We start from the raw sequence: 16799 nt of genomic DNA, 5'->3' as shown, positions 1-16799 counted from the left end.
ACATCTTTCTCAGGCAAGAATAGTATCCTCAATCCCTAAATCCTCTTCTTAGGAGAATTATGGTACAAATTACCCACAATTTTTTAAAAATGCAATTACTGTTTCAGTTGAGCTGATATCCTAGCCAGGAAGTGTTAAGAATGTTTTTGTCTGGCATACAAAGAATATATTACAACAAGACTTTAGGGTAATAATGCTCAAAGAAAGATCAGTTATTTAAAAATAAATACAAACTACTGAGACTTTTAATAGAGCTTTTAAAAAGGATTTTTATAATCAAAGAGAACAATGCAATTACATTTCCCTACATAAAGGATTAAAAGTAAAGTAGTATTTCTTCAGGTTACTTCCTCCTCTTGTATCTGTGGAAAGAAAACAACAGAATTATAGTCATATATTACTTACTGAAAGAGGGGCCAAGATCTTAATCATATCACCAAGATGACAGCTTTTACCTGGATTTAGATTTAAAGTTTCCTCCTTTCTTTGGGTGTAATCCCATCTGTTTCCTTTCTTCAAAGGTGGGGCTGTGATCAACATAGCAGTCAAACAGGATGTTAAGTACTGGACAATTTTCTTTTCCTGACAGTTGTTCCCAATAGTGCTCCCACTCTCCCCCCCCCCCCCAAAAAAAAAAAAAAAAAGCAATCTTCATGCACTACTGCAAGAGAGAGAACATGTCTTTTGGAGAAAACTCCATAAAGAGTAAGCTTCTCTCCTCAGCTTGTCTTTGTAGTACATTTACAGGAAAAACTATTTCTCATTTCTAGATAATCAAAATGGATAATCAAAGAGATTAGCTTTATAGTTCTAAATTTTTAGCTACTTTTGCAAATTATGTCAAATTCCAACTTGCAGACTCAACATGAGCACAGTAGTAAATAGAGTTAAATTTAGGGTTTTGTATGATTCCTGAGCTTTTGGCAGCTGTCATTCTACTCTACATTTTCATTAAATATATCTAAATTTTAACTAATGCAGAATATATATATACATAGTATAAATAATTGTATATGTGATTTAAAATCCTACCCAGCTCGATACTGTTTCAAAGCCTTCTTGCTAGTGTTGGTAAGTTCCTCATCAAACACAGATTTCTTCACCTTCTTTTGCTTCCTGCCTATAAAGGGAAAGATTAAGTTAGTACTTTGTACCCAGTACCTTGAGACAAATTTCAATATGTTTTTCATTAAGTTCCTAGATGCTCAGTCCACATTTATGTGGTGGCATTCTAGTTGGGCATGAAACAATATTCTGCCTGATTTATCAAGGATCAAAGGAAGAATGACTCCTATTCCAAAAAATAAATGGCCACTCTAACCTGATCATTTACCCTTTTTACAAGCTGTAGTAATACACCAAAGCCTGAAATTACACAATGTTTCTCTACCTGGGGCTGAGGCTGGCTCCTCCTCAGGCATGGCTCGTGCTCTCTTGGCCCTTCGATTCCTCTTAGCCAATCGCTCAGCGAACATCTGTGACTTCAGAATCTCAAACTGAGACCTTTCTTCTGGCTGTTAAGGGTGAATGAAATATGAATAAGGTTCTGGATACCAGTAACCCACCACACTTTCCACAATTCAGACATTCAGACTCACTGTCATTTCCCCCTTTTTCTTGGAATCCTTTATAAACTTCTTCCTCTTTTTTTTCCCCCTCAAAGCCAAGTCAAACTCTTGTAGGGCCTTTGCAACTAAGGAAAGAAAGAGGACACAAAATTCAAGAATTGTTTTCTAAGCAATAAAATTTCTATATTAAAGTGAGTCAACAACCACAAAGTAAAAAGCTCTGCTTTAAGGAAAGTCCCTGATTATAATTTGTAGATTTTCATTCTCTTATTGAAAGAGTGACTAACAATCTTAAAATATATCAGCAGAGCCTAACACAACTCACTTTTTTCCTTCTTCCTCTCCTCTTTGTTCTGAAACCAGGTCCGTTCTGGTTCTTCATTCCCTTTTTCTAGGAGTCGTTTTGCTGTATTTATCTGTGAGAAAGTCAAAAAGTAAAGTACAGAGCATGTCTTTCAAGATTGGTGAACTGGCCACCAATAAGGAAATCTGTTTTAGCACAACCATCATTCCACAAAATACCATCAATGAAGAGAGTCTGAAACCTAAGATGGTTTCTGATCCCATACAGATATCAAACTTCCTACACGAGACGAAAGTAGAACCAAAAAATTTAGCTTCCCTGGCAAAATAAAAGAGCCATTTCCTATTGCTGCTTACCTGAGCTTCTGAGTGCTGCATTTCCTTCTCCTCAGCCTCTAGTCTTAGGACTGCATATACATCTTTCTCCATCTTCTCAATCTTGTCTCGGAATTTTAATATTACATCTAAGGAGAATGAGAAGAACTAAAATTGCACATAATCATAATATGTTTTGTGTGTGTGTGTGTGTGTGTGTGTATGTAATGTTGTAAGAGCAACAAACAAATCAAGAGATGAAGAGGCTATAAGGTGACCATTAATGATGCATAGAAATGGCATAAAAGGAATCATTAAGGATATAACTAGAAAAAAAGAGCTAGGTCATTCATATAGTAAGAGTAAGGGACAGACGGATGACCTGAGTGATAAACAGGTATTTATAACATTCTAAAAAACCAAAAGAACCTCTTATGGAAGACAGATTTATACAGGATGAGAAGGGCATAGATGGTCTATGATCTATATCAGTGAAGCATTATACATAATGATAAACTCACAGATCCATATAGGTAAACTTAAATGAAGGCTAAAAAGGATTTAAGAAAAACCCAAGCACTTTTTTTGCACTAACAGTCAAATTTCTCAGCTAGGAGAGAGGAAGAACTCCTGATGGAAAGATTTCCAGGGCACCTACCTTGAGGAAGGATCCTGGCCTTCACAGGTGCTTTAGCTGATTTCACTATCTCCTTTAACATCTTACGCTCCTCCTCTCCCACCAGGGACACAGAGCGTCCAGCCCTGCCAGCACGTGCTGTTCGGCCTACGCGGTGCACATAATGCTTGATGGTGTTAGGCATTGTAAAGTTGATGACCTGGAAGGAAGAAATTTAGTATAATAGAGGCAAAGTCAGTCTAAGGGGGACTGAGAAACAAGAAAAAAAAAAACAAAAAAAAACCATTTCCCAAGCCAGTCACAAAATTTCATTCAGGAATATGGGAAAAAGATTGCTTGTCTCACTGTTTTGACACCTTCGATGTCTAGTCCTCGGGCTGCCACATCTGTGGCCACCAAGATGTCGATCTGTTCATCCTTGAAGCGCCTTGAAATGAAGAACAAAAAGGATCAGAGTGGCCCAGCAAATGTTGAAATGGAGAGTACTAACCAGTGGAGAGCACAGTTAGAAGACCTTAATTTTTGTTTCTACTTCTGATATTGAGACTTTACATCTTAATGAGAAAGTCTGCATTTCCCCATTCTACTTAAGGAGGCTTAAATGAATTTTGTGAAGTTTCTGGGTTCATTTCCAAGACACTCCATATCTTTACCTTAGGGCTTCCAGACGCTGTGTCTGAGAGAGATTCCCATGCAGCTCTCCCACCTGCAGCCCCATAAGCCCTAGAAGAATGTGCATACGATGAGCCTGTTTTTTGGTCTGGGTGAAGAGCATCACATGGTCTGTAAAAGTTCGTGTCAAAAGAGCTGAAGGGAAGAGAAAAGTCATGAGCAGAAGATGGTCATCACTATCATCCACCTACCCAAACCCAAAAAAGCAGGAGGAAAACCTCCTCCACATCTTTCACTGTGTTTCCTCAAGTCTCACCTGACACAATGGCTTCCCGGTCTCCTTCTCGATTAGGTCGGATTCGAATGAATTCCTGCCTAAGGAATGGAGCTACATCTGTGTTGCTATTCACAAAGATCCGGACAGGATTCTTTAGTGAGACAGAGGCCAGATCTTTCACCTGCCAGGCATGAAAAAATCTAGCTCATTTACAAAACAAAGCAGGATCCCTTCAAGACAACCCTTCAGCGTTATGGAATATTATTGCTCTGTAAGAAATGACCAGCAGGAGGAATACAGAGAGGCTTGGAGAGACTTAAATCAACTGTTGCTGAGTGAAATGAGCAGAACCAGAAGATCACTATACACTTCAACAACAATACTGTATGAGGATGTATTCTGATGGAAGTGGAAATCTTCAACATAAAGAAGATCCAACTCACTTCCAGTTGATCAATGATGGACAGAAATAACTATACCCAGAGAAGGAGCACTGGGAAGCGAATGTAAATTGTTAGCACTACTGTCTATCTACCCAGGTTACTTATACCTTCGGAAGCTAATAATTAATGTGCAACAAGAAAATGGTATTTAAGCACATATATTGTATCTAGGTTATATTGTGGCACATGTAAAATGTATGGAATTACCTGCCATCGGGGGGGAGGGAGTGGAGGGAGGGAGAGGATAATTTGGAAAAATGAATTTAAAAAAATATAAAAAAAATAAAATAAAATAAAAAACTGGTATTAATAAAGCATCTTATAGTAAAAAAAAAAAAAAAGACAACCCTTCAGAATGCCAACCTGCACATATACACAGTTAGATGAAAGGGAGAGGCTCACCTCATCGGTCATAGTGGCTGAGAAGAGCATGGTCTGGCGGTGGTGTGAGCACAGCTGGATGATTTCCTTCATCTGTTCCTCAAAATACTCATCGAGCATCCTGGGAAAAGAAGATGAGCATGAGACACAATGAGCAAGAGGCCCAAGACATCAGAGGAAAGCTGGGCAGGGAATATTCAAATACAAGATCTCAAATGTGAATATTAACATTCAAACAAGATACAAATAGCAACCACACAATAACTGACTGCTTTCTAACAAGATGGTTATGACAGGGTGTCCTGACATGGTGGCTTTGTTTAGTTTCCTTTACCAGCATTTAGCTAGGGTGGTAAAAAAAAAACAGTGGCAAGTACAAAGGACAGAACACAAAGGAAATTATTTAAGAAATATGATTTGGGGACAGCTAAGTGGCACAGTGGATACAGCACCAGCCCTGAAGTCAAGAGGACCTGAGTTCAAATCTCCCCTCAGACACCTAACACTTCCTAGCTGTGTGACCCTGGTCAAGTCACTTAACCCCAATTGTCTCCACAAAAATTTTTCTAAAAAGTTATCTGAAAGGCAATCTGGAAGTAAAGTTGTAAAAGTATACACAACCAATGCCCACAATTGGATAATACAAAAGAATACTACAAAGAAGGATGATAATAATTATAAAAAAGCAACCCTTCCTGTATAGAAATAATCCTTACTCTGCTATTTTTAATATCAAGAGACCATAAACAATATCAGTTTCTAGGTATTGTAAAAAAGCCAAACTATGGCATATGAACATAATGGAATATTACATTATATAAAAAAATTTCAACAGAATATGTTTGGGGAGGGGTTTTTTTGGTCAGACCTGAGACTTTACTGATATAAGGAATTGCTGGTACCTCATAAAGGTACTAACAGCAAAAAGTCAGTCTAATATGCACGGGAAGTCAAAAAATAAATTTTGACACAAACATATACAGGTACTATTACTTTAATAATATATGTAACTGCATTAGACTACCTAGCATCTAGGGGAGGGTGTGGGGGGAAGGAGGGGAAAAATTGGAAAAGGTTTTGCAAGGGTCAGTGATGAAAAACTACCCATGCATATGTTTTGTCAATAAAAAGCTATAATAATAAAATAATAATAATAATAATATATGTATCTCTTGCTGTTGATAATTCAAGGTTCAGACACATCTACAATCAGTATACTCTCTTATTTTTATTGGGTTTCAAGTTTGTATGTTTTTCTTCTTTTTAAAAACCCTAGTTCATTTTAAAAATATCTATACTAGTTAATGGAAATCAAAATGTTACATGTTTTATTGAAAGTGGGCACTATATCCTAGAAAATAGGGATAATATGAGCTTTGGTTGTTGGTGCAGGTTCTTGGGATCCCAAAGTCACTAGAACCCCATGCTTTCTACTTACCTGTCAGCTTCATCCAAGATGAGTACTTCAATACTACTCAAATGGAAGGAAGGGCAGTTGTGGAGATGGTCAATGAGTCTGCCTGGTGTAGCAATGAGAATATCTGGTCCAGCCCGAAGAGCTGCCTCCTGAGATTTCACATCCAAGCCACCTAAGGAAGAAAAGCCCAGTGAAGTCATGACTCTTTAGAATAGAAACAACATTTAAAAAGCAAAGCAGCTAAGACACTAAATGAGATGCTAGATTAATCAAGGCCAGGAGACTTGCTCTCTCATCCTTCATCCATCCCAGTTATCAACTATCATATAATTGATTCAACTTATATAGTTGTATATATAGTTATATGTAAATATAACTACAATATATAGTCGTATAAAAAACTAAAGTAACACCATCTAGAATAATTAATAAAGTTGGCAACCTTGGTAGGATTTGAGTTCTGGAAGTTTAAGAAGTCCATACTTTAGAAAATAATGCCAAAAGCAATCTTTCCTTAATGGTAGTAACAAAAAAATAAGAATAAGAGGAAAAAGAAGTTCTTTGGAAGAGAAAGAATCACATCTTTTTTGTATTTATACTAAACATTGGACCACATAGTGGTAGATACTTCATTAACAAATACAGAGAAATAATCTAGAATTTCATTTTAATATGTTTTTAGATTTTAACAGGCAACTTACCCACTGCAAGGCAAGTGGTAACAGTACTAAACTGGGCCAACTGCTTGGTGACAGAGTGTACTTGAATGCCTAATTCTCGAGTGGGAACTAGCACAAGTACACGAGTTATGGGAGCTTGTCGGGGTTTATAGATAAGACGCTCCAAGACAGGAAGGGCAAAAGCAGCTGTTTTACCTGAAAAGAAAGATGATGATGGAAAATATATAGAAGGTTGAAGAGTGATATAGACTTACTTAGAGTGTATGTTGTTCTGCATCTGATAACAGGAATGTTTCTTGATAAGGGCAAAGAGCATCAAGTCTTGATATTTCACAATAATTAAAAAAGGAAAGATCTAGATAATACAAAATAACCTAAGAAAATTAATACTTGACTCCCAAATGCAGTTAAAAACCTACTTTCTTTCTCATATATACCCCTTATATTATGGATTCAATGGCCTTCCCAATTTAGTGCTATTAGAAACTGGCTGGTTGCAATTAAGGGAAAGATTAAAGAGGGTAATGAATGAAGTACTACTAATCAAGAACTAACTACAGCTTATAAAACCATATAGATTCAAGTAAAGCTAGCTCGAAAACTTAATTTGTATGAAAATCTGAATATAACATAACACTGTTATAACAGTAATAATAATTAAAATAGACTGACATTTATATAGCACTTAATAGTTTGTCAATTTATCCACATTATTTCAACTAATCTTCACAACAATCCTATGAAAAAATACTATTACTATCCCCATTTTTAAAATAAGGACATTTAGAAGCAGTTATATTTAAAATAAAGCAGTTATATTTGAACAAAAGCAAATGTTTTTAATTTTTTATATAATTTTTTGGGGGAGGGTGGTCCTTTCAAAGAGATGTGACTAGAAATGTGACTCACATTCAGATGAATATTTTCTCTCTATATAAGTTTTACACTTAAAATCAATACTGATAGTTAAGTGTAACACTAAAACAGCTTAAGCTACCAAATCACATGCATCAATCAAATGAGACCTCTAATTTTCTTACTAAGACCTCACTCAACCTATTTTTTTCTCAAATCTTTTACCTGTCCCAGTGGCTGCACAAGCACAGATGTCCTTCCCTAAAAGTCCCACAGGAATGCAGGCCTTCTGGATAGGAGTAGGTTGCTTGAAACCCATAGTTGTGATAGCCTGAGGAGATACAACTAAGTTAGACAGGAAAATGAATATTCCCATAAACTACATTATTACAAAAAACAAATACTTATACCCTACCCAAAGCCAACCTCTTTTAGTCATGCTTATAGCACTCAAAACAGCCTTATACCTTCAAAAGAGGCCGAGACAGATTCATGTCCTGGAATGTGAGGTTTTCATCATACTGAGAGCCATCTTCAAAAAAACCTGTTTCCTACAGAAAAAAAAAAATAGAAGGCTGAAATCAGCAACCAGTAAAAGTAACAGCAACCAGTAATTTTCACAAAAGTAACAATATACAAGCCAGATAACCCCTTCATGATCAAAAAGTCTTCTAGGATTTGGACAGAGCATCAGAATTTCCCAAAGCCATGATCACCTTCTCTCCTTTCTTCTGTTTCTTCGTTTTCTTCACTTTCAGTGTATCTATAGAAGGAGGACAGTAATAATTATGTGGCATATCTCCTATTTACTGTTATTCCCTGCATACTAAGACCTGGAATAGAATTCAAGGGCTTTTTAACCAAACTTCATCTCAGTTTATGTTTTCAAACAAAGAAAGTATCTTATAAATAAATGCATAAACCAGCTGGAAAAGATTTAATAATAGGGGAAGGAAGATGGCTCCCAGAAAACCATTGGATACAGAGCAGAAAGCAGATTCCAAAAGAAAACATCTTAATACAACAAGAAGCAGATAAGAGAGAAAGTCCATAAGAAACAGGCCTTCTCTTTTCTATTTATTTTACAGAACTGCACAACATAACATTTACCTGCTTTGGTGAGAATTTGTTCATCAGCTGATGAATATTCTGATTCTGATTCTTCATCTTTTGTCTCTTCTTCATGTTCCTTACACTCATCTTGGTTTTCCTTCTCAGAACCCTCATTTCCTTCCTTCTCATCTTCTGTTTTCCCAGATTTGGCTTCTTTTTCCTAAGGAAGAAATCAAAACTTTATATTCACAGGAAAATCCAGAGTTGGATGAAAATAGATATCCAGGTCAACTGTATTATTAGCTATATATGGGTTCCAAATAACTAATAGTACACATTAGAAATACTCTTTGCCCCAACTTACACAAAAAACCCCACACTAAAGCATTAAAGGAAAATTGTGGGATTCTAAATAGATAGATAACAAAGTTGAAGGTTTAACTATGAAAAAAAAATCACAGTGCCCTTCTTTCTCACCTCATTCTTCCGTTTTTTTCGAACTTTCTCAATTTTCTCATCTAGTGTTGTGGCTGCTCTCTACCAAAAAAAGAAAAGTAAAGAAAAATATCTTGTTTGACATAGAATTGTTATTTATGGAAATACAATTATAAAACATTTGAGAAAAATAATGAAAGATATTATAAAGAGTAGTCAATGCTCATTGTTGGGCAGCTTGAATATTAAAAAAAAAAAAAGATGACATAGCATTAAAGAAGATTTATATACATATTTTAATATAAGAATTATAGATGAAATGTCAATCTAACTACCAAGGAAACATTTTATAGAGATAGGAAAAATAATAAAAGCTATTTGAAGAAATAAAAGGTCTAGAATTTCAAGGGAAATAATGAAAAATAACTGAAATTATGAAAAACTGAATTCAGGAGCTATATAGATAATAGGCCAGAGTGAGACATTTTGCCAAACAAGACAACTTAGTTCAGAAGAAGTCATCTATGACATTGGGGTAAGGAATTGGTTAGGAACACAGCATGACATGGCAGCAACACAATCTGTGGGTGTTAAAGAAAACAGCAGCAAAATATGTGCACATATTTAATTTATAACAGATTGCTTGCTATCTTGTGGAAAGAAGAGATAAGAGAAACAGGGAAAAAAATCTGGAACACAAAGTCTTTACAAAAATGAATGTTGAAAACTATCTTTATGTGTATTTGAAAATAGAATACTACTGCAATTTTTAAAAATAAAAAAATAGTAGACAATTTAAAAATATTTGAGTCACCTGACAAAACAAAATCCAGGAACTATATGAACACAATTACAAAACACTTTTCACACGAATAAAGTCCTATCTAAACAATTGGAAAAATGACAATTCTACCTAAATTTATTTATTCAGTACCATGCCAATCAAACTGCTAAAAATTATTTTACAGAGCTAGAAAAAAATAATAAAATTCATCTGAGGGCAACTAGATGGTGCTGTGGATAGAGCACCAGCCCTGGAAGTCAGGAGAACCTGAGTTCAAATCCATCCTCAGACACTTAACACTTACTAGCTGTGTGATGTTGGGCAAGGCACTTAATCCCAGCTGTCTTTCTCCTCCCCCTCATCTCACCTCCCCTCCACAAAAAAAAAAAAAAAAAAAAAAAAAAAAAAAAAAAAGGAAAGGAAAGGAAAAAAAAGAAACAGATCAGTGGAGGATGAGGAAGAAAGACAAAAATGCAAACAGCTTACACTCATTTCCCAGTGTTGCTTCTCTGGGTGTAACTGATTCTGTCCATTCTTGATCACTTGGAACTGAATTAGATCTTCTCTTTGCTGAAGATATCCTTCAACATATCATGAAGATATCTTCAACAAAGAGAAGACTTAACTCAGATCCAATTGATCAAAGATGGACAGAATCAGCTACACCCAGAGAAGGAACACTGGGAAATGAGTGTAAGCTATTTGCATTTTTGTCTTTCTTCCCAAGTTATTTTCACCTTCTGAATCCAATTCTTCCTTTGCAACAACAACAAAAAATTCAGTTCTACACACATATATTGTATCTAGGATATACTATAACACAGTTAACATGTATGGGAATGTTTGCTATCTAGGGGAGGGGGGTGGAGGGAAGGAGGGGAAAATTCAGAAAAGAATGGAGTGCAAGGGATAATGGTGTAAAAAAAAAATTTACCTATGAATATGTACTGTCAAAAAAAAAGTGTTATAATTATAAAATTAATTTAAAAAAAAAAAAAAAAAAGAAGACATCCACTTCCATCAGAATACATCCTCATACTGTATTGTTGTTGAAGTGTATAATGACCTCCTGGTTCTGTTCATTTTACTCAGCATCAGTTCATGTAAGTCTCTCCAAGCATCTCTGTATTCATCCTGCTGGTCATTCTTATAGAAAACTGAGATATTTCACTTAAAAATTTTTTTTTTTTAATTTAAAGTTTTGAGGTCCAAATTCTATCACCCCTCCTGAAATAATAAGCACTTATAAGTTATCCATATACAACCATGTAAAACATTTCTTTATCAGTCATTTTGTGCACTTGGATCCAGCAATACCTCTATTAGTTCTATATCACAAAGAGATCATAAAAAATGGAAAAGAACCCACTTGTACAAAAAAGGTTATATCAAGTCTCTTTGTGGTGGCAAAGAATTGGAAATTAAGTGGATATCCCTTGGTTGGGGAATGCTAAACAAGTTGTAGTATATGAATATAATGGAATATTATTGTCCTATAAGAAATGTTGAGTTATCAAATTTATCGGCATAAAGTTGAGCAAAGTAGCTCTTAACTATTGTTCTAATTTCCTCTTCATTAGTGGTGAGTTCTCCCTTTTCATTTTCAAGACTAACAATTTGCTTTTTCTCTTTCCTTTTTTTAATCAGGTTTACTAAGGGTTTGTCTATTTTGTTGGTTTTTTCATAGAACCAACTCTTAGTTTTATTAATTAATTCAATAGTTTTTTTACTTTCAATTTTAATAATCTCACCTTTTATTTTTTGAATTTCAAGTTTTGTGTTTGTCTGGGGGTTTTTAATTTGTTCCTTTTCTAGCAATTTTAGTTGTAAGCACAATTCGTTGGCCCTCTCTTTTTCTATTTTATGCAAGTAGGCCTGTAGAGATATAAAACTTCCCCTTATTACTGCTTTGGCTGTATCCCACACATTTTGGTATGATGTCTCATTATTGTAATTTTCTTGGGTGAAGTTATTAATTATGTCTATGATTTGCTGTTTTACCCAATCATTCTTTAGTATAAGATTATTTAGTTTCCAATTATTTTTTGGTCTATTTTCCCCTGGCTTTTTATTAAATGTAATTTTGATTGCATTATGGTCTGAAAAGGATGCATTTACTATTTCTGCCTTACTGCATTTGATTTTGAGGTTTTTATGCCTAGTATATGATCAATTTTTGTATAGGTTCCATGAACTGCTGAGAAGAAAGTATATTCCTTTCTGTCTCCATTTAGCTTTCGCCAAAGATCTAACATATCAAACTTTTCTAGTATTCTATTTATCTCTTTGACTTCTTTCTTATTTATTTTGTGGTTTGATTTATCTAATTCTGAGAGTGCAAGGTTGAGATCTCCCACTATTATAGTTTTGCTGTCTATTTCTTCTTGCAGCTCTCTTAATTTCACTTTTAAGAATTTAGATGCTGCACCACTTGGTGCATATATGTTTAATATTGATACTGCTTCATTACTGATGCTGCCCTTTAGCAGGATATAATGCCCTTCCTTATCTCTTTTAATTAGATCAATTTTTGTTTTTGCTTGATCTGAGATGAGGATGGCTACTCCTGCTTTTTTGGTTTTCCCTGAAGCATTATAGATTCTGCTCCACCCTTTTACTTTTAGTTTGAATGTCTCACCCTGTTTCAGGTGTGTTTCCTGCAAACAACATATAGTAGGATTCTGACTTTTAATCCAGTCTGCTAACTGCTTCCTCTTTATGAGGCAGTTTGCCCCATTCACATTTATGGTTAGAAGGACTAATTCTATAGTGCTTGCCATCCTATTAACCCCTGCTTATGCTTTTCCCCTTTCCTTCCCTCTTACCCCCCCTAACCAGTATTAAACTGGTGAACACCACTTGCTTTTCACAGCCCTCCCTTTTTAGGATCCCTACCCCACCTTAAAGATCCTCCCCTTATTTTACCCCTTTTCCTCGAAATGTCTGTATTCCCTTCCCCTTAGCTTACTCCTTCCCTTTCACTTTTCAATGAAGTGGAAGAATTTTCACCATAAATCAAATATGTCTATTGATACACACTATGTTCATCTCCCTCCTTTCTTTCTCTCAGATATAATAGGTTACCTTTGCCTCTTCATAAGATGTAGTACCACCACTTTACACTTTTTTATGATGTAATTCCCTTTCCACCTCTAGTTTTTAAGACAAATTGTACATATGTTCTTTACATATTTTTTTGGCAGAAGTATAGTTCTCAAGATTTCTTTTTACCTTTTTAGAAATCTCTTGAGTTCTGTATTTGAAGATCAAACCTTTTATGTAGGTCTGGTTTTTTCATCAAAAATAGATGGAATTCATTTATTTCGTTAAATGTCCATCTTCTTCCCTGGAAAACGATGCTCATTCTTGCTGGGTAAGTTATTCTTGGCTGCATACCAAGTTCCTTAGCCTTTCGGAATATCATGTTCCAGGCCCTTCGTTTTTTTAATGTGGACGCTGCTAGATCCTGGGTTATCCTTATTGTGGATCCTCCATATCTGAACTGCTTTTTTCTAGCAGCTTCCAATATCTTTTCCTTTGTCTGATGGTTCTTGAACTTGGCCACTATATTTCTTGGCGTTTATTTTAGGGTCCCTTTCAATAGGTGATCGATGAATTTTTTCAATGTCTATTTTACCCTCTGTTTCCAGAATGTCTGGGCAGTTCTCTTTGATAATTTCCTCGAAAATGGTGTCCAAGCTCTTTTTTTCCTCACATTTTTCAGGGAGTCTGATTATTCTCAAATTGTCTCTCCTGGATCTGTTTTCCAGGTCTGTTATCTTTCTAGTAAGGTACTTGACATTCTTTTCAATTGTTTCATTTCTCTGGTTTAGCTTGACTACCTCTTGGTTTCTCCTTGAGTCATTCATTTCTACTTGTTCCAGATGTATTTTCTTCACTCACTTTTTTATATCTCTTTGTAATTGTCCAATTGAGTTTTTATCTTCTATGGAATTTTTTTCCATTTTATCCATTTTATTTTTTAGAGAGCTGTTTTCTTTTTCCAGCTCACTAATCCTGTTTTCCTTGGAGTTGTTTACCTTTTCCAGCTCACTAATCTTGTTTCTCAATGATTTGATTTCTTTATCCACTCTGTCTTTGAATGCATGGGATGACTTCTCCAGGCTCTCTTGCCAAGCTTCCCTTTCCTTTTCCCATTTCTCTTCCAGCTCTCTTGTGAGAGCCTTTTTGATTTCCTCTATGAGATTCTTTTGTATTGAGGAGCAGCTCATATCCCTCTTAGGGGATTCATCTGGGGACAGTCTGTTTTTAGTCTCCTCAGTGTTTGAAGTCTGCTCTCTCTCCATACAAAAGCTGTCAATGGTTAGAGCCCTTTTGAATTTTTTGTTCATTTTGTCAGAGTAGGAATCGAAGAAAGCAAATTGACAAGAGAAACAATAGGTCTGTTTTGGGGGGGATGGGGCTGGATGGTATTAATGGGCTTCCTCTACAGACGGGGGGGGGGGGGGGGGGGGGGGGAGGGAGGAGGGGGGGAGGGCAGCAGAGAGCCACTAACAGAACAGCAATGACTGTACTGAGTCTGTGCTCTGAGGCTCTGAGAACTCCCTGAGTCAGTCCAGGTAGGGGTTGGGGGTCGCTGAGTTCGGATGCTAGCTTTCCGGGGTTTTAATCTTCACCTCCGGTGTTTACACCCTGTCCACTGCTCCTGGCTTGCTGCCAAGACGGAGTATCCACACTGGGGTAAAAGCCTTTTTGCAGAAACGGCAGAGATCGTACCCCTCCCCCTCCAGTCTGAGCTGTGAGAATACCTTCAAAAATATAGCTTGCCCAGATTTACAGAGGAAGAAGTAAGTATTCTAAATAGTCCCATCTCAGAAAAAGAAATAGACCAAGCTATTAACCAACTTCCTAAGAAAAAGTCCCCAGGACCAGATGGATATACATGTGAATTCTACCAAACATTTAAAGAACAACTAACTCCAATGCTATGTAAACTATTTGAAAAAATAGGGATTGAAGAAGTCCTACCAAATTCCTTTTATGACACAGACATGGTACTGATACCTAAACCAGGTAGATCGAAAACTGAGAAAGAAAACTATAGACCAATTTCCTTAATGAATATTGATGCTAAAATCTTAAATAAGATATTAGCAAATAGACTTCAGAAAATCATCCCCAGGATAATACACTATGACCAAGTGGATTTATACCAGGAATGCAGGGCTGGTTTAATATTAGGAAAACTATTAGTATAATTGACCATATTAATAATCAAATTAATAAAAACCATATGATCATCTCAGTAGATGCAGAAAAAGCATTTGATAAAATCCAACATCCATTCCTACTAAAAACGCTTGAGAGTATAGGAATAAATGGATTATTCCTTAAAATAATAAGGAGCATATATTTAAAACCTTCAGTAAACATCATATGTAATGGCGATAGACTAGAACCTTTCCCTATAAGATCAGGAGTGAAACAACGTTGCCCACTATCACCATTACTTTTCAGTATAGTACTAGAAACTCTAGCCTCGGCAATAAGAGCCGAGAAAGAGATTCAAGGAATTAGAGTAGGAAATGAGGAAATCAAATTATCACTTTTTGCAGATGACATGATGGTATACTTAGAGAATCCCAAAGACTCTGCTAAAAAGCTATTATAAATAATTCAGAATTTTAGCAAAGTGGCAGGATACAAAATAAATCCACATAAATCCACAGCATTTTTATACATTAACAACACAATCCAACAGCAAGAGATACAAAGAGAAATTCCATTCAAAATAACAGTCGATAGTATAAAATATTTGGGAATATATCACCAAAGGAGAGTCAGGAATTATATGAGCAAAATTACAAAACACTTGCCACAAAAATAAAGTCAGATTTAAATAATTGGAAAGACATTCAATGCTCTTGGATAGGCCGAGCAAATATAATTAAGATGACAATACTCCCTAAACTAATCTATTTATTTAGTGCTATATCAATCAGACTTCCAAGAAATTATTTAAATAACCTAGAAAAAATAACAACAGAATTCATATGGAACAACAAAAGGTCGAGAATTTCAAGGGAAGTAATGAAAAAAAAAATTAAGTGAAGGTGGTCTAGCTGTATCTGATCTAGAACTATATTATAAAGCAACTGTCACCAAAACCATTTGGTATTGGCTAAGAAATAGACTAGTTGATCAGTGGCATAGATTAGGTTCACAGGGCAAGATAGTGAATAAAAATAGCAGTCTAGTGTTTGACAAACCCAAAGATCACAAATTTTGGGATAAGAATTCATTATTTGACAAAAACTGCTGGGAAAACTGGAAATTAGTATGGCAGAAACTAGGCATGGACCCACATTTAACACCACATACTAAGATTAGATCAAAATGGGTCCAAGATTTAGGCATAAAGAACGAAATAATAAATAAATTGGAGGAACATGGGATGGTTTACCTCTCAGACTTGTGGAGGAGGAAGGAGTTTGTGTCCAAGGGAGAACTAGAGACCATTATTGATCACAAAATAGAAAATTTTGATTACACCAAATTAAAAAGTTTCTGCACAAACAAAACTAATGCAAACAAGATTAGAAGGGAAGTAACAAATTGGGGAAACATTTTTACAGTTAAAGGTTCTGATAAAGGCCTCATCTCCAAAATATACAGAGAATTGACTTTAATTTATAAGAAATCAAGCCATTCTCCAGTTGATAAATGGTCAAAGGATATGAACAGACAATTTTCAGATGATGAAATTAAAACTATTTCCGCTCATATGAAAGAGTGTTCCAAATCACTATTGATCAGAGAAATGCAAATTAAGACAACTCTGAGATATCATTACACACCTGTCAGATTGGCTAAGATGACAGGAACAAATAACGATGAATGTTGGAGGGGCTGTGGGAAAACTGGGACACTGATGCATTGTTGGTGGAGTTGTGAAAGAATCCAACCATTCTGGAGAGCAATCTGGAATTATGCCCAAAAAGTTATCAAAATGTGCATACCCTTTGACCCAGCAGTGCTACTCCTGGGCTAATATCCCAAGGAAATACTAAAGAAGGGA

The 16799-nt window shown here is 35.7% G+C and overlaps 1 protein-coding gene across 1 annotated transcript in view; it reads right to left on the bottom strand.

Annotated features, from left to right (window-relative positions):
• Positions 1–249: 249 nt before the first annotated feature.
• Positions 250–16799, bottom strand: part of DDX27 (DEAD-box helicase 27) — a 28436-nt gene continuing 11886 nt past the window's right edge. The window contains exons 3-21 of the mRNA XM_074288568.1: positions 9019–9078; positions 8599–8761; positions 8205–8251; positions 7956–8039; positions 7714–7819; positions 6655–6828; positions 5975–6125; positions 4558–4657; positions 3752–3893; positions 3477–3630; positions 3169–3250; positions 2845–3022; positions 2229–2335; positions 1894–1984; positions 1599–1693; positions 1391–1514; positions 1033–1120; positions 456–527; positions 250–362 (exon numbers count right to left, since the gene is read on the bottom strand). Coding sequence (XP_074144669.1) covers positions 344–362; positions 456–527; positions 1033–1120; positions 1391–1514; positions 1599–1693; positions 1894–1984; positions 2229–2335; positions 2845–3022; positions 3169–3250; positions 3477–3630; positions 3752–3893; positions 4558–4657; positions 5975–6125; positions 6655–6828; positions 7714–7819; positions 7956–8039; positions 8205–8251; positions 8599–8761; positions 9019–9078 — 2037 coding nt within the window. The 3' untranslated portion in view covers positions 250–343. The remainder of the gene's footprint in view (positions 363–455; positions 528–1032; positions 1121–1390; positions 1515–1598; positions 1694–1893; positions 1985–2228; positions 2336–2844; positions 3023–3168; positions 3251–3476; positions 3631–3751; positions 3894–4557; positions 4658–5974; positions 6126–6654; positions 6829–7713; positions 7820–7955; positions 8040–8204; positions 8252–8598; positions 8762–9018; positions 9079–16799) is intronic.

The sequence above is a fragment of the Sminthopsis crassicaudata genome, chromosome 2 (genome assembly GCF_048593235.1).
Source record: "Sminthopsis crassicaudata isolate SCR6 chromosome 2, ASM4859323v1, whole genome shotgun sequence".
Taxonomy (NCBI): Eukaryota; Metazoa; Chordata; class Mammalia; order Dasyuromorphia; family Dasyuridae; genus Sminthopsis; species Sminthopsis crassicaudata.
The sequence above is the reverse complement of the archived record's forward strand: the minus strand, read 5'-3'. Positions and strand labels throughout refer to the sequence as shown.